Here is a 24,254-nt window from a genome sequence, read left to right as displayed (position 1 = left end):
CCAAGTCTTTGGTAGCCAAACAAATACTATATCTCACCTCTAAAGGGGTATTTTTCTCAGCGTTAGCCTTGATAATAGTAAAAGTCTGGGAGAAAGTGGAGATGGAGCTGAAAGGCCTAACCTGCTTCATGTTTCATGGCCAAATTTTCAGTGCCGTGTTGATGTATAACTGAATTTTAATCTGGGGTTGACCTTTTCCCTTTACAACAGTAAAGAAATACATAAAAAATTCAATCTTCCAGTCTGATTCCTGTGACATTTAGTGATCCCAGGCCACTCTGCAGTAAAACATCTAGGGCTGCAACTAATGATTATTTTCATTATCAATGAGAGAGCTGATTTTCTTTTTCAATGCAACATGGCCATCGCAAGACGATTAATGGATTATTAACACTTCAACTGATCAATTCAGAGCTCACGATATCCGCCATAACAGTGACATTTCTGGGTTATGATGATACCCACAAAACATAATCACCACAGCCTGCAGCTGCAACCTTTAAGGACATTTTTTGCTGCAGGAGGAGAGGCACAGTTCAAAGAGCGAACGTCTTCCTGGCAACGACTCCCCACAGGACGAGCAGCGTCATCCCTTCCCCGCCAACCCCCCCTCCTCAATTCATCTGTCACCGCGTAGCTGCGTGTCACGGCCACCCCGAGGCAGCTGGGTTAATGGGAACAGCCACTTCCTGGTGCCTCCAAAAACTCGACTATGTGACAGAAGAAAGCAACGACAAAAGGTGCAAATAGCCTCTCAAAAAGTTGCAAAGATGTCTGGGACTAAATGCAATCACAGCGCTGAAATTCAGCGCTCTGCATTTCCGCGTAAGATGAAAAGTCAGGAACAAAATCCGTGCAAACAGCGAGGAAGAACAGTGAGAGGCAACAGAGATAACAACCAACAATAACAAGCAGAGATGGAGGCGACGCGAGGCTGGAGAGAAAAGTGCAGCAGTGATTGTTGCTGAGAGATCCATCACGATTTTGACAGCCCGTGTACAACTTATTGCAAATACTGTCACGACTGCTGCCACTGGATGTGTCACACATCAGAACTGTATCTGGGTGTTGTTCTCATGCTGGCAAACAAAGAGAGAAACAAACAAAAAAAAAAACATCATGACACACACACATGAACCAATAGTGTCTCTTCCAGCTGTTGGGCGCTGCAGAGGGAGCGCACCAAATACCAAAACAGACAGATTATCAGCTTAAGACCCTAAAACGCTTATGGCAATCATAACGCTGCTACAGTTCCCAGCTGCTCCGGTCAGAGGTGTGTGTGTGTGTGTGTGTGTGTGTGTGTGTCAGTATGTCAAATATAATGTGTCGCACATGATATCTAGTGTAGAGCTTGTGCCATGTGGTGCATGTGTGTCCCCTCATAGCACAGTTGGTGCAGAGGATTAATGGGGAACACCTCCACGTACGTGCACACACACACTCGCACACGCACACACACACACACACACACACACACACAGAAGAATGTAGGTCTGATCTGCTCAGAGACAACAGAGGAGGGGTGAGGACGGGTTCAAACACCCCCTGCCATAAATTCTCTGTCTGTATCCAGGAGGAGAGTAGAGGAAGGGTGGGTGGACAGATGGGAAGGGACTGGAGTAAGAAAGGATGGAGGAAGGGAGGGAGCGAAAGTGAAAAATTAAAAAATGAGACGACAGAAAACCCAAGGGTAAGACAGCAACCATTCATGCCAATGGATGCCCCTCTCTCTCTCCCTCTCTCACACACATGCACACACACACACACACAAAGCTGGGCACTCATTAGTCCATTAGCAGCACATAATTGTTCCGGTTATCATTTGTCATACATCACTGCCTCTTACTCATGCGGTCAGGAGAGGAAAAACACGCACAAACAAACACTTATACTCACACTTGGCACAAGCAAGCATGTGTGTGTGTGCATGTGTGTGTGTGTGTGTGCTGTCTGGATATGCTGACTTTCACGTGATGTGCATGTAACTGCAGTGACCTGCATGGACTCTTATGTACTCTCTCTTCGGTCTCAACAATTATCGGAGATTTTGTGATTGTGGTTGAGCAGCGCTGCTTTTAGCTTTGATGTCCCTCAGGACAGCTCAGCCCTCGCTAACTATCCTACAGGCTAATGCTACAGTAGCTACGCTCACTATACACGCAGTCAGATAAAACAAGAAGCAGAGGGCCTGTGTGGACATCTGAGAAGATTTAAAAACTACTATTTTAATGAGTCTTCTCTCAGCTGGCGCTATCTCACGCCGAGAAAACAATACAGGTTTACAGCAGTGCTAGCAGCTCTGTGAGGCTGTGGGCTGGCTAGCTGAATGCTGAGGTCAGCATAGCAACATGCTAACAATGGTATTGCTAACAAGCTGATGTTTAGCAGGTATAATGTTTACAATGTTGAGTGTTTAGTTTAAACCTTGTTTTACTGTTAGTGCCAGCCAACATTTGCTTAAAAGCACTAAACAGGGCTGTGTACAGCTGAGGCTGGTAGGATTGCCATCAGTCCCGAGGGCTTTGCAGCAGGATGACCAATCAAGCGAGGTCGCCAAAGTTATTACAGTTCATCCTGAGGGTGGGCGTGCATGTCTGTATTAAATTTCCTGGCAATTAGTCCATCCAACAGTCTGCAATAATACATTTTTTGGGTCATTATGGGGCAGAGGAACCAAGCATCATCACAATGGAGAACGTATTAGCAAACAGTTGCTTCTGTAAACATCAAGTAAATACCAAGCATCTTAGAGGTGGCAAATGTAAGTCCAAAACTTGCTGTCTTTTAGCTCTGTTTTTAGTCTCAACCAACTCTACCAAGCTCAGAGGGAGGCTGCAGATTTGGGTGATGGTTCACTGCAGGTTCATCACTACGTTGTCCCGTTGTTATTTGATATACTCTTATTATAAAACTATAGATGATACGCTTTGAAGTTCTTTGTCTCCTCTTCCTTCGTTCTCATCTCGCCTCCCCTCCTCAGAGATACAACCCCCCACCTCCACTCCTCATTCCTTCCAGCTGGTCGTCTCCACTGTCCCAGACAACCCTCCACTCCCTGCCTCTGCCCCTCCCTCCACATACCACTTAACCCCAGTGTAACAGCCACAGCCCACCTTCTTAACACCAGAAATTCCCAACACCCATAAGATACCTTCCTCACCCTCGGAGGAAGCCGTGATTGTAGGATAGAACATGTCGGGACAGGCGAGCAAAGCCAGACCATCGTCTTGAGACCAGATAACCTCTGACTCAGCGTAGACAGGACGGCCTCTTTATCAGACTCTGGTCTCACTACACAACAATCTAAATGGAGGTTTGTCGCTGTTAACTGTGCAGGCGATGAATCACTCTGCCCAAACAGACTTGCTCCAAGCACAAGAGGTGTGAAAAGTTGAGAAATAACTCTGCTTCTAAAATAATACCAGTTTGCATGCGCTGTGACAGACACATCAAAACAACTGTCTTCTATATCTGTGAACAGAATGACCCATTTCCCCACAGGCAACATTAAAGCTTCATCAAAGAACCAGACCAAAATCAACCTCTTGCCAGTTATGGGTTATATGAAAGCAGCTTTCCAGACGCAGACCGAGGGTCGAGTTAAAATTGGAAGTCTGGATCTTGGAAACTCAGCAGGAGATTTTACTTCATTATTTAAGTCATCTTTATCACTTCATTCTCACAGTGCATCGAGAGCGGCGAAAAACCTCCAACTGAAATCATTTCTCTGCCCGTCCCAACGGAGCACTTCAATTTTCTGCAGCCTACACGCCTTATGAAATAACTATCAGCTGTGAAAACTTTACCGAGGCACTCCTCCTGTAAGAATGCAAGGCCGACGGTTTCCCCCAAAAGCCACACATATGCACACAGATGGAAAGACATATGTACAGTCGGTGCATGCAACACATGCACACAGCCACCCACGCACTCGCACACAGGCAGGAAACTTTCCCAAGAAGTGCAAGTGGGTGTTCTTGAGGAAAGGAAAAGGTCAAGTGATCCAAGTCTGAGACACCGATAGACTTTAAAGCACTGAAGTCCTTATGGTGGCTGCTAGAACAATGCTCGGCCAGGTGGTATTTCTCCCCCTTGTTTTGGTTTACCATTTACACACACTGTATTATGTTTCCATTGATTTAGCTGTGAGTGAGAACAATTCATTGATTAGTTGATAGAAAAAAAGGGTTTGAATCATCAACTAAAAGCTCAAATATCTTTGGGTTTTGGACTTTTGCACGTTATTATTAAGGAGCATAGATCAAACAACAAGACTACAGCTGTGCTTCAGCTAAATGCTTTGATCTCACAAATACAATGCTAGCATGTAACAAGGTATAATGTTTACCATAACCATCTGTCTCATTTAGCATGGTAGCATGCATGAATTTGCTGAACCTCTTTACCTGTGGAATATTCCAAACAGGTGTTTTTGGAGCGTTCCTCAACTTATACACACCTTTTGTTGCTTCTGTCCAATTTTGTTTGAGATATGCCGCTGGCATCAAGTTCAGTATAAGCAGATATTTTAAAAAATCAATGACGTTGATGAGGTAAAAGATAAATATCTGTACAAAATATCATGGCAATCAATCCAATAATTATATTTCAGTCTGGATCAAAGTGGTGGGCTGACCGGCTGAAGTTCATGAGATGTTGAGGAAGATGTTTCCTTTAAACTATGTCAACTATGTGTCTGAACAAGACTGTAACACCAAGAAAAAGTCACTGTTCTTATGAAATGTTTGCCAGTAACTGGTTGTGAAGTTGACAAGTCTTGACAAGACATGCCTTAAGGTTTACTCAAATGGCCCGCCGGATGTTAAGATGCTAATATTGTTGCCATAAGGTTAAAACTGAGCCACCTCAATTTCTGCATTGATTATCATCTGCTACATGATGTTTTTACTTCAATTGGTCAATCATACACTGCTTTATGGAAAATTTTACAAGCAGGAGTTAATATGATTAGTCAATTAATCAGGAAGTAGATTAGTGAGCAACAGTTGAAGATTTTCTGTTTTTCATTGTCATATATGATAGCAAACAGAATTTATTTGGGTTTTGGACTTAATGTCACCTTGCCTGTGACAGGCATTTTTCTTTATTTTCACACATTTCATGGACAATTAATCAAGAAAATAATTGCCAGATTGATTGATTATGAAAATGATCTTTACTTGCAGCCCTAAGATGCTAATTCAGGTGATGCTGACATTCCTTAAAATCACATTCACTTCACATAAACATTGCAGTGTTGTGTTTTAGTGGTTCGGGGAAAAACCCAACAAAAAGACGGAGCGTCTGAATTTCCTCCAAACCACACAGTCATAATTCCTTTAATGAGGCTTCGGAGAGAAAGAGGAGGAAATGAGTGCATGTGATGTGAGTGTGCTTGTCCCTGCATGGGTGAGACGGAGAAAGTGAAAGAGGGAAAAGAAAGAGGGAAGAGAAAGAGGGAGAAGAATGACGGCTGAGACTGAGGGAGCAGATGCAGGGAATGAAAAGCCGGCTGGGGTAAAGTAGAGGGAAGGTGAGGGCGAGTTTGTGTGTGAGAGTCTGGGAACAGACGCTGGTCCTGCATCCCCGCAGCCTCGTCTCGGCTTGGCACAAACACGCTACCCCTCGTCTCCAGCCCCCTTCAAACAGCTTAACCATGGCCCAAACAGACTGGCAGGGAAGCAAAGCGCTTCCACTTAACCATATCAAAGTCAGCCTGGCGCTGCACTGAAAGAGCATTTAGCCCTGAAAAAAAACTGCCCCTTTTTTCCCCCCTCAGAAACAGCATGAGCAGCCGAGGGGGAAAGCATCGCCGCAAGCTGCGTGGTTATTTGGGCACAAGATTTTCCTGTTGTTTTGTTTTAATTTCTAAGTGTATTGGAACTGGTGGAGAATTGAGGACTTCGGGGATAGCTTGACAAATTGTTGCTTTTGAAGGACATGCAGCTGAAAAGATAATGTCAGCCTAGTTGGCAGGCTTTTAAAAAGGAAGACGGGTTTTTTTTTAATATCAACGAATTGACACGTTTGTCTGGGTAGGCAGGGTGTTTTTAAAGCCCTGAAAGCAGGAAAAAAAGGTGCTTTGCAGACCATCTGGCAGGTAGAAGGCTAACAACTGGAGATATCTCCTGACAGAACAGTCAAGGCTGCTTTTTCTTCAGTACTTGTTCCATGTTTATCTACTCTGGTTCAGCAGGAGGATCCACTGTGGGTGGTATCAGTGTGCAACAGATGACAAAAGACTGATGCCCTTTGACCTCCATCCTCAACAAACCTGGAGGGGCATTTTAAAAATCACTGACCTGATTCTCTCACATTTCACATGCGCGTCACCACTGTATGTGTGTGTGTGTGTCCCTTTGCACTCCTGTCTCACCCACGTGCACGCACGCACGCACACACACACACATACAACACAGTGACAGAAGCTGCACAATAGCATTTACCCCCTCATTTAAACTTGTCACGTGTTTCCAGGAAAACAGCAGCTACTTCAAGGCCATGCATCACTCACAAGCCATCATCTGTCAAAAGGTGTGACTGACAAATCACACAAAACACATATTTAAATAGTCCAAATCTCTGAGCTGAATGTGTTTAGTTATATAAGACAAATATGGAGCATTACAACAATTATCTGATTTTTTTTTTCAGAAAGGCAACCCAAAAACAAGACCGTATTACAATAATGACTGAATGATCCAGATTTATGTCAAGAAAACTCGACCTAAAAATGAACATACGGGAGGTTAATCGAACAATGATGCACCCTTGGTGAGATCAGTTCAGGCACTGATCCACTAACCTACTGCCCCGGAGAACAAGATCCCCTTCTTCTCTCCGACACAAAAGGTTTCTCGGATTGGTCCACGTTATCGACCGCTTTTAGGCTGAAGTTGCACCGGACGATGCCTCAACTTACCTCTGCAAAACTTCACAAGAGCGGCTCCTCAGTGGCGTCTCTGCCCGTCTACCTGCGCCTCTCCATCCATGCGTAAAGGGAAGGGGAAAAGCGCGTCTTCGCTTTTAACGCAGCGCCCTTGCTGCTACTCGCGACGTGAATTAAAGGAAATAATCTCTCAGTCCCACAGGAACCGACCAGCTGGCCGGATGAGCGATCGCTGTTCGGCGTTTTTGTTGCCCGGTGAGGCTCGACGCAGCGGCCGTCCAGAGCAAACACTGAGCCCCCTCACACACATTCCAGTTTGTGTTTGCTGCGCTCCTCCTGGACGACGGCGAGCCAATGGGAGGCGGGGGACGTCACGGGGAGGGCGGGGTCGGTGCGTTTCGTGCCCCGACGCCCCCCTGCGTGGTCGCGCGCGCGCGTGTTTGTGTACGTGAGTGTGGTGGGGTTGCACGCGCTCCGTGTAAGCATGACTAAAGCTTGGTGTATGTCCGTCTTTCTCTCTGTCTGTCTGTCTCTCAAAATGCTTTATTGATATGAATTTTATGGATGCAATGCTGTCAAAAAAATATCACAAATTGCAAAAAACATACTTTTTAAGAAGGAAATGAAGAAGAAAAGAAGTAATATCAGATCTAGACTTACAGTACCAATGGAGAGTGGTGGACTCAGTTGTCTGAGGGGTAGGGTGACAAAATAAAAAGGGTACCAGCTGCATACAATGGGCCACCAGCAAGCAGAAAGTCCTGAAACAGCCTATATGCCTCCCATGGCATTTCCTCCACTGGAAGGACACCCTAGAGACACTTCATCATGTTTTCTTGCACATTGGACCACAGACGAGGACACTTAATCATGTTTTATCTCCCACAGGATCATCCAAGTAGGTGCTTCTGCAATTTTTTTGTTTGTTTGTTTTCAAACACGGGTCCACCCTGCTGCCCCTGAGTCCACTATGGATGTACTCTCTCTCTCTCTTTCACTGTCTTTGACGAGCAGAAACAAACACACGCTCTCACACTCACTTTGGTTGATTGATTGATTTGATTAAAGTGGAAACAGACAACTCCTCAACTCTGCCCCCCGACTAATTTTGCATGAAGTTATAACTTGGTTTGAGTATTGCTTCGAGCACACAAGTAGCTAGAGCAGGGTTTGGTGTCGGGGTGGAGGGATCGCCAGTCAGCCTTCATTTCTGGGAGATCATACCCAGTGTGCAAGCCTCACAGGGAACCAGTGTGAATGCCAATAGTGTCACTACATTTTGCAATCAACATTTCCTTCATAATGATCAGTTAAAACTTGTCTATTGCCAGTGTAAATGTGGTTCAAACTTACTAGAGGATTTAGCCACGAACAATATGAACTAAGATAGTTTGTGCATTTATAACTGATCTCAGGGGCTTGTCTTATGGAGGGCGATATGGAAAATCTTTGAGTTATTCTTTATATTAGTGTTTTGTTGGTCTCTGGGCTGCTTTGTGCGCATACACAATGCACAGAGGGTGGGAGGAGAGGGGTGGTCAATAACAGCAAATTTTGTCCTCCTGAGTTAATCCGGCCACAAATTTGGAGTATTCTTACTTTCCCTTTTTCTTTCATAAATCATATTCTTTTTGTTTTATCTTGCATTCATATTACTCAGTCACATAAAGATCTCATTGATTGGTGTGAAAAGCTCATCCTAAAGCATTTAAGGGCTTTTAAAACCATATAATGTGAAACTAACTGCCTAATGCAACGCTGCCTAATGCAACGCTGCCTAACGCAACGCAACTAATGCAAACCCCCAAATCCACAGATTTTAAGACAAAAATATAGGCCTGCACACAGGAACACTGTTGTGTTGTGTTGTGTGTTGTATTGCTACAGGCGTTATTTGCTCCCTCTTTGCACACCAGTCCGCCCTGCAGGGCGAATCCTCGTCAGAGCACCAGATTTAACCAGCTGTCACCTTATGAACTGTCTCAAACATTTCTCTTTGCCCTTGTACCCCGGACAGCAGCACGGCCATTTTTAGGAGAGAGAGCTGATACCTTTTCAGCCTCGTGAATTTAAATTTAGACCTTTCATGTTCACTTGGACGTTAAATCCAACCTTCGCAGAGGTACAGTACGACCTGCCTCCTTCTGCAGCGTTTTACCAGCACATGAAAGAAGTTTTATTTGTCCTCATAAAATGTATTGGCAGGTTGCGAAAATGATGGTGTGATTATCTGCGATTACGCAGCTTAACAACAGGGGCTTTCTCAAAATTGCCTTCCCAATCCGTTCACCTCAAGTGGGTTTACAGCGATTGCTTTCTTCTGGACAGCAAGCAATAAACAAATTGAATTACATGGAAGGGAACCGTGAAAAAGACAAACACCTCCATCTTTAGGGGACGTAAACAGCCTGAAACACACAGGTGCCGCTATTTGAGGGACGAGGGAAAATACATTTCTGTGGGACGGCTTGGTATTATGTAGAGTGACAAGTCTTGAAGTGATCCTGCCAGCATAATTGCCCTTCATAAGTGGATATGCTGTTCCGCTGAGTCCATACAAATCCAATTCAGCTCGCCCTTCCAAGAAGCAAAGGGAGCAGAAAATGGCTTGTCCCTTTTAATCCATCAGTTTGGTATTAGGAGAGGAAGGGATTTCATAATGACTCGTTGATATAATTAATCTTAAAGGAAAGGTTCAGGGATTTTTCTCTTCTTAGTGTACAGATTTGGCAAGAGAATTGTCAACCCCCACCCCCCCCCAAAAAAACACACAAAGCAACTAGAAAGCTTTTCTCCGAGGGTTGTTGGTAAAAGGCGGCAAAAACATAAAAGCCATATAAATTGGCACAAATGGCTTCAGCGCAGAGAATTTAGCTGCTGTGAGATACTGGAAGGACGGAAAGAGTCGAGAAAAAGCTCCACACTGCATCTGCTCCATCTGCTGACCATAAGATGCAGCTGAAATCTCTGGAAGAAGACCTTAAGATTGTTTGCAAACTAAATATCTAAGGTCAAGAATGAAGGTTCACACTCAGCCAAGGAGAAACAACAAGACGGCCATCTTCAGAGGGCTGCTGGTTGGGGATCGATGAGACGGACTGTCATAAACGCTGAATGGGCAGGGATGGGCTTGATGCTGGGAATTCAGCCGTGGTGTTGGACATTTAACGTGAGGAAGAAAAGAGTCAATACAGAAAGCTGAGCGCAGAGAGGAAGATGATGATGGCAAGAGAAGCAAGTAAAGAGAAAGAAGTAGATGAACGTTAAATGAACAAGAGGCCGAGGTACACGATGAGTTAGAGAGAGCAAAATTAGCCAAAAGCAAGGTTGTAAAGTTTTAAAACAAATGCAGCAAAAAAAGTGAAGTGGTATCAGTCTTCTCATCAAACTCTCAGAAATTATTATTATTATTATTATTTTCCAAAATGTTGAACTTCACCTTTGAACCAAACCCAACATAATAATTGTCTACTTTTGGGAGTTTGTCCCTTAAAGTTCGAAGAAGTAGCAGCAGCAGCTCCACATGTTGTCAGCCAGCTTTCCCACATGAGGCTGCCATGTAAATTCAGTGACACACCTCGACCTATACCAAGCCATGGTATTAAACCATAGCAGTCTTTTTCTGTCCCAGTATCTTTCTCTCATGGTAACTCTGGTCCAATCTTAAATGGTCTTTGGGGAGTCATACTTCAATTTTAATGTCAACATCATTTAGCAAAAAAAAAAATCTAAGACCGCTCTCAGACATGTTTTTGTGTCAATCTGCATCCTACTTTCCTCTCTACATTTCATTATGAAACACATTCAGGGAACTCTGTAGGGTTTCCATAAGCCCCTCAGCTACCGCTAACACGCATGCATGCACGCACACACACATACACACCCCTCTCTCTCCCTTCCGCCCAGACTCTCAGCTGCTGAACAGCTCAGCCTGTAATTATGGCTGTCATCAACAGCCCCTGACTAGCAGCTATATTTACTGAAGAACCAGCGCGCACAAACACACTCCCTGCGCGCGCGCGCACACACACACACACACACACACACACACACACACAGACAAAAAGAACACCATACGCAGTTAAAACCTACAACTAAACACACACATGCACACATGCACACATATACAGTGCCAGTTATTCATAGGCACTGCCAATCAAAATCCCAGCAACAGGTAATTTAGCATTGGCTTAATCTGCGTCGCTGGCTCTAATCCTCTCAAGTATTTTCTCAGGAAGCATATAATTTCACTTTGGCTCACATACAGTCACAGCTCGTGAACAAAGTAACACTGTGCATTTTACTGACTCAGATCATAACTTTAAAGTCAGTTCTGTATTGTCATGTTTCCTGTCAGTCCAAAGAAATTGCACAAAGACACACTTAAAATCACGATGAAATGAAAGGAAAAATGCCTTGTTGAGGAAATATTTATACAGTAATCTCAAACTATATAACAACAATATCTGTTGGAAATTCTATATTTTTGCTGTTACAGAAATCTAAAGTACCACATGTAACCACTAACAAAGAATACAGAGGCAGGTGTTTAACGACCCGCTGTCCCATCAGCAAAAACTACAGTGATTTCCAAGATCAATCAAAACATCATGGATAAAAAAAGACAATTCCAGAGAGGACTGCTTCACCAAAATAAAGTGAGTTTGCAGCAGTTGTCACTGCTCTCCTCCAGTCTCTGATGTGGCCCAGTTCAGTCCCTCCTGGATTAATGCTGCACTTAAAAAACACACCTTTCCGAGCTGAAACACACATTTACACTGTGAACTTTAGTCTGAAGACTTTATGGAAATGTTGTTCACTTCACCCACTCAGATCTGTATATAAACCATCCCCATAGATCATTAGATTATACAGTATATAAACGGTATGTGTGTGTGCCCATTCATATACCTACTCATACTCAGAGGGTATGAATGAAACCAGCTCCCACTGACCTCCCAGCAGAGCACTTCCTTTCCCTCTGTACGAGCCACAACTGCTGTTGAACACCACCACTGACCTCCTGCTCCGCGTGTAGCGCGGCATTGAAACACCTTCTGTCACTCTACCTCCAATTCTTCTCTGCTTTACTCCAAAATCTTCACTCATTTTCTTTTTCGCTAAACATTTTCCTCGTCTCTGCCTGGCGATGTCCGATGGCTGAAGCATGGTGAGTCAGGGAGGCCATGTGACTGGAGGGCAGGAAGGTCAAGTCTAAGGGATGTACAGGCACAGCTGATGGTGTGTGTGTCAGAGTGAGAGTGTGTGGCTCTGAAATATCAGAGGAAAATGCTGCCTCTTCTCCAGTTACTGGGCCTGTTTGGGCTCCAAGTAAAAGTCTGACATTGTCAACTTAACCTTAGTTTCTGCCTATAGGAGGATCATAAAGAAACAATACACTGTATGTGTTCATGCAGACCTGAAGACACACGTTTGTCGACTGTATCGCTTCCTAAATGACACATAAAAAACGTCTATATGTCTGTGCAAATATGATCCTGTGTGTCTCTGCAGAGGTGAACCAATTACAGGCTGCATGCTGCCCCGTGGCACGGCTCCACGCTGTTGCTCCTTTGGTCTGTAAAGACAGGTTGCTTATTACAGGTAGAGTCTCTCCCCTGAGGGGCTTGGAGGTGCGTCATGGGCCTCCTTCTTTAATGGTTTTCAAATAGGTTTCTGACGAGTTATATATTTTAAAGCTGCACCTTTTTAATTTCAGCAGTGGTTCAAATGATTATAGGTGATGTGATAACCAAACCCACTGATTATCAGACGACTCTGCAGTGAACATGTAGCAGCTACAGAGCCGGATATTTTTCTTGGGAGCTGGTGGAGACCAAAACAGAGCTAAAAGGAGAGTTTTTCCTTTGCCCCCAAGTAGGGTACAAATCTAATTAGGGAGCTTTTTTTCTGTAATTTAGGATTTGGCATTACTGTATCTTAACCAATGGTGGACTTGTGGGCTTTTGGGGGAAGTGATAAGTGCCTCTAGGGTGGCCCAATATGCAAGAAAACACAATGGCGTGCCTTCTAAGATGTTCTTCCAGCGGATGAAGGTGAGGTGCAGTAGTTATAGTTTAAATCTGAGTCGACTCACTGTAATTGCATGGCAAATTTAACTTATTTTTCTGTGCCCCATAGATATCCTTAGCCTGCCACCAATCGTAATGATTGGCATACGGCAACGGAGAAAAATGGATGCTGACACAGAGCACAGGTCTTAAACGGGCAACCACAAACGTTTGCTTGATTCTTAGAAATTTCACAATTTATAAAAACAATAATACGCTTGTGACCAGCAGCCCAATGAGGAGCAGAACGTGATCTCCAAACTGCCGCCAAGTTACTCTTCTATGAAGAGTCATGGGTGGTCTGTTGCGTTTCATGTTTTAAACAGGATTACCTCATTGTGAGAGCTGTTCCAAACCACTAAGTGTAAACCTCGCGCGCCCAGCGTTGCCCACAGCACAGATTGTCATGGTAACCACATGGGAATTGTAAAGGAAAGGTTAGCAGTATATATAAGCCACAATTAAACATCTGTGACCAAACAACTGGGACGAGTTTACACTTGTGTCTGCAAAGAAAGCAAGATTTCTACTCTTGCATCATCCGGCTTACTGAATGTTGCACCATTAAAAATTCACCTGAAGTCCCAAAATGCAAAGAATGTTTTCTTCTCTTTGAGCCTTCCCTTTCATTCGTTCTCTCCTCTTTCAGTAAGAACTGCAGAAAATAATAGCAGTTTGAGTCTTTTGGCAAAAGTAGGTCAGTGGAGGCAACTGTCAGAAGCAGGAAGAGGGTGATGCGGAGCGGTAATATTCCAGCTACAGTAGGTCCCCTCAGGTCAGAGCTGTTCCCAACACAGAGAGGCCACTGATGCTCCAACTACAGCACTGTCATGTTTTTCAGTGTGCTGTAACGCTGTGGACAGAGACGACATCTGTGGCCAGACAGCGAGTGGGTGGACTGTCAGTGTGTGAATGTTGAGGATGGAAGACAATGCTTGTGTGTGTGTGTGTGTGTACGAGGTTGCAGAGGAGTGGGTCAGTGCATGTGTGTGTCTGTTTTACAGTAGGTCAGGAAGATCAAGTCCATTTTAGATCATTCTCCAACCTTTCGCGGTGACCTCTTTGGCAGCGTGGGGAGGAGGGAGTTACTGTATTCGCTCCGTATAAAAGTTGAGCTCAAGTTGACAGACAGCAGTAAACATTGATCGAAGCAGTCATGGTGAGACTACGATGGAGGAGACAGAGGATATGTAGACTAGCTAACATAGACTACTTATGATAAAAGTAGAGCCATATTCAAACACATAAGGGTTTGCACCTGAAGAACAATAATGTTAAATAAATTCTCAGTGCAAACAAGGTACAAGCAACCACCACTGAGTTTCAGGCTAGTGATTTGACTAAATAGGGTTGCATGAATAAAGAACAAAGCGAAAAAGGTTGCTAGTAACATCTGTGGTGCTGTTCAGTCAAATTCAGTCAACTATGTAAACTGTAGCATCAAGAGTTGTAACCTAAATACCAGCTTTAGGGGGCCAAACAAAACTAAGCTGCAAGTCATCTGCAAACTTTATAGCACTAGAGGGATGTAGGTTAAATGGTCTAATGCCCTCTAGTTCTTTGTCAGGTAGCTTTTCCAGTTGTTTCTTCTATCTCTTTATGTAAATACTGAGCTGTTAGATGGTGCAGATAATTCACCTCCCCCCAGATTTTCAGTCAGAGGGGCAGGACCCCGCTCGCCTTGGTGGGCATCGTGTCGGCTCAGAGGAGGATACAGTTTCCTGGGGTTTGCCACACAAGGCACGTCCAGACAAGAGACTGAGAGAAATGGATTTGTGAAACCTGACCTGGTTCTAGTCTTGCAGCCTCCTCTGTGAGCTCTGTGCATCATGCTAACGCCCTGTGTGAGTGTGTGAGTGTGTGTATGTGTGTGGTGGGGCTGTGTCCCCTGCTTCACCCTCTGGGCTGGAGTTGAAAGCTTTTCACTGTACAAGTGAGACATATAATGTCATCAGCATGATAATATAAAGAGATCCGCTCAGAGCTAATATCTGAGGCTGATTTGATTGTAACACACTCATGACTCTGTGAAATGAAACACAGCTGTAGCTGTAATGTGCAAACCTTTAATATACATCTAATTTAACCTTATCTGGCATGAACATTTCATCATGATACATCCATGAAGCTAAGTCTGTGTGTCAGTTCAATGTCAGTTAAGGCTAACTGTTAGCATTAGCTAGCAAATTAGTTAAACTCCTAGCTAATATAAGCTAATTGTAAACTGAAACTGTGAAGTTCCCTGTATTGTTATGTCAAGTTCAAATAAACTAGAAAGCAGCATGGTAAGTCTATTCACTTAGAAACAGCTCCTCAAGTATCTCTCTCAGCGTTTATGAAAGATATTTTTATTTCAAGAAAGTAGCTTGGCTAATACCAGCTAACCAGTTAGCCATTCGGGTGAGCTAGCAAACATGGGTCATCCATTAATTTTTACTCACTTAGATGTGTAACGTTACTCAAAGTAACAAAAATAAGGTGTATTCAGCTAATGGTATTTAAAAATAAAAAAAATAAAATAAGAAATAAACCTGATTAATGTGTGAATAAAGGCTCGACTATGTAGTTAGCCAGAGGCTGACAAAACAGTACTTTTCATGTATGGCTGAGTTTTAGCCGACACCTTTTCCTCATATTAGTGTCTGTGCCTGTTTCTTAGATTACCGGAGGAATGCTGCCCTTCTACAGAAGCAAGAAAAGCTCCTGTACTGTGGAAATGAGATCTGAAGCCTGCGTGTTGTGTCATGTCTGGTTTATTTGTTCACGCCTTAAATCTCAGAAGCCCTCTGGCAAAATCTGTAGCGAGGGCTGATGTAGTATTTTCACCTGTGCTCTTTAAAGCTTTAACTCCATTCAGGTGTAGCACCTCTCACAGCATTACACACCCGTCCCCTCAGGATTTATTTACATTCTTCAAATCTGTCTGGGGACCGTGGCTGAATGGAAAACTCCCATAAAATCTGAGTGAGCGACGCGCCATTGTGCCAGAGGAAGATTTAAAAAACCAAACAAACAAACAATAGCTGGTTAACCCTGCAATTAGTGGTTTTGTCATGTAATTGGTAGTCAGGACATGAGTGGAGCATCCTATTGCACAACAGGAACAATACAACACATTCCTGCATCGAAGCGGATAAACTTAAACTACAGCCTGAGTTAAAACTTTATTAAAGGACAGGGACTTGGTTCGGTTTAAAGTTTAAAACCCATAAAACTGCTAAGCACCGACATACAACACGTTTAAAAGACTTCCAAGACTGACATGTCAAAGAAAGAGTTATTTCCTATGCGGTTCTGGAGCGTAAATATAATTCAGAGTGCCACAAGGCCTCCATTTCTAGGAACTCCTCACTTGTGGCTGAAAGCAGCTCTGTCATACTTTCTGACCTGACCCAGTTAGTCAAACACAGGTTTATTTAGACACCAAACATCAACGCTTCATTCGAACCACGGCACCATCGATCTCACACTCGACTATATTTTATCATTAAAGCCCCTCTGCTGCGGCGCTCCTTCGAGACACACTGCTCACTTGTACTTGGCTTTTGCACGCTGTTTGCTGCTCTGCTGCCAATCACATGAGTAGACTAGCGGAGCAAAATCAGGCCCTTTGAATTACTTATGAGGAAAAAGGAGTTAAAGAAGCCATTGTGTTTATTTTGGTCTCAATGAAGCTGCTCCTCTAAGACGTGTTTCGAAAAAGGGGGCCGTGCATGTGTGCGAGTGTGGCAAACTGTGATAACAAGGGAAGAAAGCAGAGTTTGTGTTAACGTATGGGTAAAACCCCTTGAGGACTTTGGCTCTAGTTTCTGTAAGATCTTAATGGAATCGTTCAGGTCAGTTGGGTGCTGGGTAATCATGAGGGGCGAGCTGAGAGTTGCATGTTATTTAGTCTTATGTTGGGACAATTCTATGACCTCTGAGGTTGTGAGACTAAGAATTTATAGTATCTGAGAAATCGATCCAATGGTTTTGTCGTACCAGGGCTGGTGATCAGTGACCTGATCAGATGAGAAGCCAAATATGTATATCCAGGTCACCCAAAAATCCTTGCGGTACTATCAAGCCACAAACATTTTTGGGTTGACGTTACCCAGTTTTGAGATCTCTGAGATTTCTCCCTGAGTAAAAGTGGTTGCAGAGAGCCATGCTGAAAACTGGGGCTGTTATATAATTTTACATTAACATGTTGATTTTACGAGTTGTTATGCCTGTACATGAGTTCACAGTGGTACGACTTATACAGCTGGATCACTCGCACCCGTGCTTCTGGCCATCGGCTGTCATTATTTTTCATGAAGGTAGCACGGCAGCTCGAGGATGACATCCCTCCCTTATTATCCTGCCCTCTAAGCTCAGTTTGGTCTGTTCCTCTAACCAGAGAACGCAGCTGTCAGTGGGCACGACACTAGACCTACATGAATTACTGAACAAATATGAGATGTGGGAAGCGATTTCTGAGGTCTGCAAGACCACAATGGAGGCAAATGTCATGTCTGGTGCTCACATCACTGAAAAATGACATTTAAAAACTTACAAAAACAATGCATGCCCCGGTTACTCTGGATAATCCTCGCACGTCATCCGTGGTGATAAAAGGCAGACCTTTCAGTAGATTGTCCATTATTTTAGCCTTCTCTCCTACTGTCCTCCTGTTTATTTTGCTGTAACTCTTGCAAAATTAACGGGAGGCGTAACCGCCATTTTGATGTGTTTGCTACATTCCCCTCCGGTACAGCAGCTGTATTAGCTGTAATATCTATTGATGAGGAGTCATGTACCCGCCCGGCACATGGCAATAAAACAAGAAGAGGAGGAGGAATAAGAAGGATGAGCGTGAGAGGGATGGAGTAGCTGCCAAAAAAGGCTAAAAGTTTCTATCTTGCCAAGTGGGAGGAGGCTTAGCCGTTACTTTCTGAAGAGAAATGTTGGTCAAAGTCATGCTTTTTGTGAATTACGCCACACGGATATCAGTGTATCACACAGAGGGCGAGGCGACGTGAGCCAGCATGACAAACCTGCCAAGCATAAGAGGTGCAGAAACATGCTCCACCAATGACTGCCTTTACACCATCTCTCCCCTCTGCATCCATACTCATAATCAACCTCTGCCTCCAGTTGCCGGTTACATCTCTCAAAATCACAACTGCTCTCCAGATTGAAATATGTCAGCAGCTGTTGGATGTTTTGGCATGAAATATACTACATCTATGGTTCTAGATGGTGCATCATTATGAAAGTTGGTGGTTCTTGATGAGGTTGACTCTTGTGGTTTTGAGTGAAATATTTTAACAAAAAGTGCGTGGACTGATGTTTTGTACAGACTTTTATGTCCCTCTCTGGAAGAACTCAGGTTTTTTTTTTTTTAACCCCTTTCAGACTTCTTAATACTTCCGTTTTACATCTACATGTGAGCACTCATCACAGTTGTGAGTGGTTCAGCTGATTGTTCCCCCTGAATGATTTACTACCCTACTGCTCTACTCCCTATTTTACAAGAAATATGCAACAATTAGAGAAAACTCCAAAAACTAATCAGAATTTGTGGTGTTCAGACCCCCAGGTGGGGAACCACATCAAGACTGTTGCAAAATCACACATCCCATACTTCAAGCTGAGTTCATTCAACACTGAATTCTAATTTTGTTAGTAGAAAAGCTCAGAAATGAGCAGATCCACTACTAATGATGAAACTAATGATTCAGAGAGAATATAGGCCAGCGGTAGTAAATTTGCATTCAGCACCAATGAGAATGAAACACTTGAATATTCAACACAAAACACCCAGCGTAATTTCCATCACTAATCCAAAGAGCTAATTAGAACAGAAAATATAAGTGATCCATATTCTGCAACCTTCAGCTCTGTCTATGAATCCACACACTGATGCCTGCTGGCCAACCTCCGCACGGATCTGTGCGCTGCGATTGGCTGGTTTGTTGCGAGGAGTCAGCTGGCTGCGTACCTCCTGGCTGCGATGTTCAAAGGGAACGTCACATTACCATCGGTGTATCTCAGTCAGAAGTGGGTCAGTGGAGGCATTAACATACATTACACACCAAATGATGCAATATCTGGGAATATCCCCGCGCTCACGGTCCACTCGTCGTCAGTGGAGCTGCTGCAGAGCACTCAGAGCCTACATGCAGCTTAAATATGTCTTAAAATGTATAGATACACTAGTGTTAATGTGTACAGTGCACACAGTTAGTGTGTAATTAAACCCTTCTCTGAGCAGTTTAAAAGATAATACTTGGCAGAGCACTTGGAGGTATGCATGTGTATATGTGGTTGCCCATTTCTGTCAGTAGATCCCTCTAAATCTTACACACTGGACCTTTAATCCAAGTGTAAAACCAAAGTACAAAAATGACCGAGCTGTAGTTGGTTAAGTTGCATTATGAGTAATGTGGGTGTCAGGTGGACAACAAAATACAATATCACTGGTTCTACTACATCGACTTTTGTCCAACGTGAGTCCGAGTGCAACGCTACATTGGTGGAGAGCTCATCTAAACACAAAAAGCAAACAGAGTGACATGAAAAGTGCTGAGGCAATCTATGAAGCATCATTATCCATAATGGCTTTTCCACAATCCCGGTCAGAGATTATTTTTCAAACGGCTGCAAAAAAAATGAACAATATTCAATTATTATGCAACGTGATAGCATTTTCTCCCCTTTCTCTTCTGCCTATGAATAATCATCAGCCAGGTCCCGCTGTCGCCCCATCATTCAACCAAAGTTATGATTACAGCTGGTTTTAAAATAAAAACACTCACACAGAGTGCACGTTGCAAAGATTTTCTTGTGGTGCATAATGCCTGGTTAAAAACATCTGCCTGTTATACAAGAACGCCCACACTGCAGAGGGCACGGCTCCTCTCGGCTTTCTAAAAAAGGGTAAAAGTTGAAAAATCAATAAACAAACTCTGCACAGAGCTCCTGCAAAAGAGGAGCTGGAGACGAAGAGCATGACGTTCTCATTAGTCGAGGATTCATTACACTGACTAATCACAACAGTCACTGCATGTAATAACTACTGAATATGACTTTAAAGGAGGCATACGTGGTAATTTTAGTTATAGTTAAGTTTAATTTTTGAATGTAAAATCATCACGTATGCCTCCTTTGAAGTCATTCTAATTTTGTTAGTAGAAGCAGAATATGAAGAAAGATGTCTATGTATCATGCTGTAGAGATATCTAATGAAGTTAATCATGCTGATCAGCTTGCTAGCCTGTTGGAGTGAACTTGGACTTGGATTTATACTTGAACATATAACACTGTTAACTCGTGGCATGCTGATGCTTTTCTTCCTCCTCACTCAGCTGTATCATTTTTTTGGTCTTGATTTTTAAGCATCAGTGTGTATCAGAGCCAACTCAACCATGCAGCAAACAACCCCACCTACACAGCTGAAGAGATCCCTCTGGGCCACCCTTCAGCCATCACTTTTACACTCTTCTTAACACCGATTACAACTACAAGTCACAAACCAACCAGTCTGACCTGGCTGTGCTCCTCCGTCAGCCCACCTGTAAACCCACGCCTGCTTTCACACTTCACAACTGACCCTTGGCAAGCCTACCGTCCTCGTAGAAGACATCCTCCGCTTCCTCACGCATCAGCTCATCCAGGTCATCCTCTGCAATGTCGGTCATAGCCATCACTACTCCTCTTCTTCTTCTTCCACTTCTCCTCTCCCCCTCGTTTCCCTCGGCTGACGAATCGGAGCTTCAGAGAAAGCGACTGGGCTTTAAAACTGAATCAACGACGGCTCGGCCTCTTCGCTTCAGGCGACAGTCCGACCACCGGCAGGCACCTCGCTCGAGAGGCACAGGACTGGGACTGAGCTGAGCTTCAGCTCTCTGCACGAAGATGTGTGTGTGAGTGTGTAAGTGCCAGGTGAAGTGTGTGTACGTGTGTGTGTGTGGGTGAGAGAGAGGACTCCCGGCGACCTTCACTAAGTTTCAGCAACAGCGCTGATTTCATAACATCCTGTGCAAAGCCAAAGTGAGAGTGTGCTGTTTGGAGAGCACTTGTATGAGTAAGTGTGCGCATGTGTGTGTGTGCATGGGGAGGGTCAGTGTTGTGTGCATGTATGTGTGCCCATATGCACAGCATGGCTCTCCACAGTGAGTCAGCTCGGGCAGCTGGTGATTAACAGGAATATTCAGGTTCCATATTTTGAGCCAGAAGGGACACGCAAAACAGGTGTGAAAATGTGTGTGTTTGTGTGTATGTGACACGGCGTGTGAGATGTGAGGCCGGCTATACTTGTCATTCCTTCACAGCTCATGGGACCACACTGATTGCTCCCTCTATTTTTTCTCTTGGCCCACATTGAGGGGGCCTCAGCAGAGCTGATAACGTCAGTGTCATCTGCTGCTGAAAGTCTCCATGGTGCTGCTCAGGGTAAACACGCCCACCTGCTCTGAAGGAGACGGATTCAGACACAGTGGGAGACTCTGTTTGCTCCTCTCCTTTAATCATAGTTTTTACGTTTGGGACTTTTGCATTGACGGTGACACCTGAGTCACAGAGCTGCAGTAAGCATCTTTGAAGCAAAACCATGAGCCAAATTTTGAACAACTCTGCAGGTCATTTGGCATCACTTATTGCTGTTTTAAAGATGTATCCAGAATCCTCAAAGACGCATCTATCCAGCTGGAATTAAAAATATTCCACCTGTTGCACAATACAATAACTTTTTAACAGGTTCCCCAAGCTTGCCAAACAAAGAAAGCAGCCAGAAATTACATATCTGCTTGAAATGCATCACCAAAAGTCTTCTGATCAGATTTGTGCAGCTTTGTATATCAACTGTATTTTCTGTAGTTGTGATTGAAAGGCCGTTGCTGAAAACAGCAGCTGACAAAGAAAGCAACCACAAAATCCATTCAGTAGCTCCGGTGCAGCAATTGATCATGCTGAAGATCATGTTATACAATCGAAAGCTCCAGAGCAGAGGGGGGGTGGGCCTTGTGTTGTTGAGACTGCTTTTGTGAACTATTTTCCACAATTTATTCACAGCAATGCTTTCATGTTTTTTGTGTCAACTTGGTAAATTAATTAAAAATCATCTTTGCGGTGCAGCAGCTAAAATATTTTCCCCTCCAGCTGGACAGATGAACCTTTAAGGAATCTGGAAATAAAAATGATGGCTGTACTTAGGCACAGCGGTGCTTTGAGCTAAATGCTAACACACATACATTGACAAGGCTACTACACTTGGGCAGGTATAATGTTCACAATGTATTCTGTCTTACTTCAGCAGGTCAATATGCTAACATTTGCTAGTTAGCCCTAAGTGCAGCTGAGGCTGATGGGAGCGTCATGTCTGGCCATTAACTGTATAAGGTTGCCTATCGGACCAATTATTACTAATTTGACCTGATGAATAAATGAATGAATGCACAACTTCCATTCAACACATATTTCAGTCTGGTACAAAGTGAAGCTCTGACTAAGCTTGGCTAAAAACTGGGTCCAACTTGTGAACCAAGCTAACCCCAACCTCTTATCATATGTCATGGCAAACTTTCCAGCCAATCATGGGCAGTGCGGCTCTAGGTTCTGACTTTGAGAAAGTTTTCATCCATCTTTTTAAAAGTAGTTTTGCACCATCCCCAGGAGGCCCCTTACCAGTGCCTCTCAAGCATTTCATGTGCAGTCCCAAATCACTGGTAGCATGCAGTCTTGTCTCGTTTTGACCTTTAATTTATTCTAAGACGAAAAAAGATAAAAAAAAAACAAGCAGTCAGACACAGAATTTCTTCCTCTTCCTCACACCAGGCCTCTGTCTGTCTTCTCTGTGCAGTTTCTCTGACTCACACCCCATTTACACAAACCAATTCCCAACCAAAATAGAAACTAGGCTTCAAGTCAATTCATTATCACTTTTCCTTCAGACTTCCTCTCCCCTGCCGCCGCCTCCCTTTAAGGCCAAAGCTCAAGGGAACGAACCTGGAGACGAACTCATTTTCGCTGAGGCCAGTCCAGACAGCTCAGATACATCACATCTATCAGGAGGTGGGATGCGGCCTCTGAATGCACATGAAGAACATGGAGTGAGGACTGAGAGTTGTTTTGGGTAATTTGCTGGGTTAATGGCGATGGTTGCAAGTTTATAGGATGGGAGGGTTTCTTATTTGTCTGAGGTCACTGAGGAGGCGGGTGTGAGGAATAGAAGCAGAGGCAGAGTGTGCACATGTGTTTGCATGTTATCTCTCTGTCCGATCGAGGAACCGAAACTGTGACAGTGGCTAAAACTGGAAGCAAAAACAGGGACTCTGAACTGCTTTGGCCACAACAAAATCGTGCAAATCGTTCTTTACAAACCATCAAAAGTGACTGTAAGTAACTGCATCACTGTTTCAGTTCACTTCAGCATGTGCAGCACTGTCACCGTTCACGTTGCTCTGCACTGACTTCAACTGTCGCTTAAGTAGGACATTCAGTTTGATGCTAGTCCAAGCTTTCACATTCAGGTCCATACAAAACTGGCCTATTCAAGTTACTTCACAAGGTTAATAACTCAGCAGCTGCTTATTTGCAGCAGTATTCACATTATGATTGTTTCTGTGGCTTTTGCTTTAATGAGCTTTTAACGAGGAAAAAATGTACAGTGGGTAAAAGCTGCTGATTCAGCCAGTGAGAAAGAAGGTAGAGATTTGTTTGTACTTGCACTAAACAGCTCTAGTTCTAGCCTACGAGTGGTGCAAGAGCCTCTTTTTATGAGAGGGAGAATCATGCACACAGGAGCTGAAACGATCAGTCAAGTCGACAGAAAACGAATTAGCGACCTTTAACTCAGTTTCATGCAAAACGAACTAGATTTAGGTTTTCCAATGTGAGTATTTGCTGTTGTTTTTTTTTTGTTTTTTTTTTAACCAGTTTATATGACTGCAAACTTAATGCCTTTGGGGTTTGGAGTGTGGCTCACACAAAACACAGAATTTGTAGATGATACCTTGAATCTGAGATGGGATTTTTTTCAGTATTTTCTGACATTTAATCAACTAAACTAAAATTAGTCATTAGTTCTGAGCTGCAGCCCTAATGCAAAAACCCATTCACACACAGATACACACACAACTGTACAAGGCGAGTCTGCTGGACTGCGTGTCACATAATGAGCAGGGTAGTTCGAAAACACCCTGCTGACAGTATGGAAAGAAACACAGATTTGACAAATCCAGAATGAGAAGTGGCAGAGAACAGCATCTCTAAAGCAATCATACAGCTGTGAACTTCCTTTCACCACAGAAAGTGGTGAAATTAATTCC

At 43.7% G+C, this 24,254-nt stretch overlaps 1 protein-coding gene across 2 annotated transcripts in view; it reads right to left on the bottom strand.

Moving 5' to 3' along the window:
• Positions 1-20,881, bottom strand: part of ripor2 (RHO family interacting cell polarization regulator 2) — a 58,222-nt gene extending 37,341 nt beyond the window's left edge. The window contains exon 1 of one of the 2 annotated variants that reach the window (XM_041955128.1): positions 20,555-20,881. In XM_041955128.1, the coding sequence (XP_041811062.1) occupies positions 20,555-20,633 (79 nt within the window). In that variant the 5' untranslated portion in view covers positions 20,634-20,881. Of the gene's footprint in view, positions 1-6,925; positions 7,141-20,554 lie in introns of those variants that run through there. The other variant, XM_041955129.1, reaches the window with a different exon arrangement.
• Positions 20,882-24,254: the final 3,373 nt, after the last annotated feature.

The sequence above is a fragment of the Chelmon rostratus genome, chromosome 16 (genome assembly GCF_017976325.1).
Source record: "Chelmon rostratus isolate fCheRos1 chromosome 16, fCheRos1.pri, whole genome shotgun sequence".
NCBI classification, from domain to species: domain Eukaryota; kingdom Metazoa; phylum Chordata; class Actinopteri; order Chaetodontiformes; family Chaetodontidae; genus Chelmon; species Chelmon rostratus.
The sequence above is the reverse complement of the archived record's forward strand: the minus strand, read 5'-3'. Positions and strand labels throughout refer to the sequence as shown.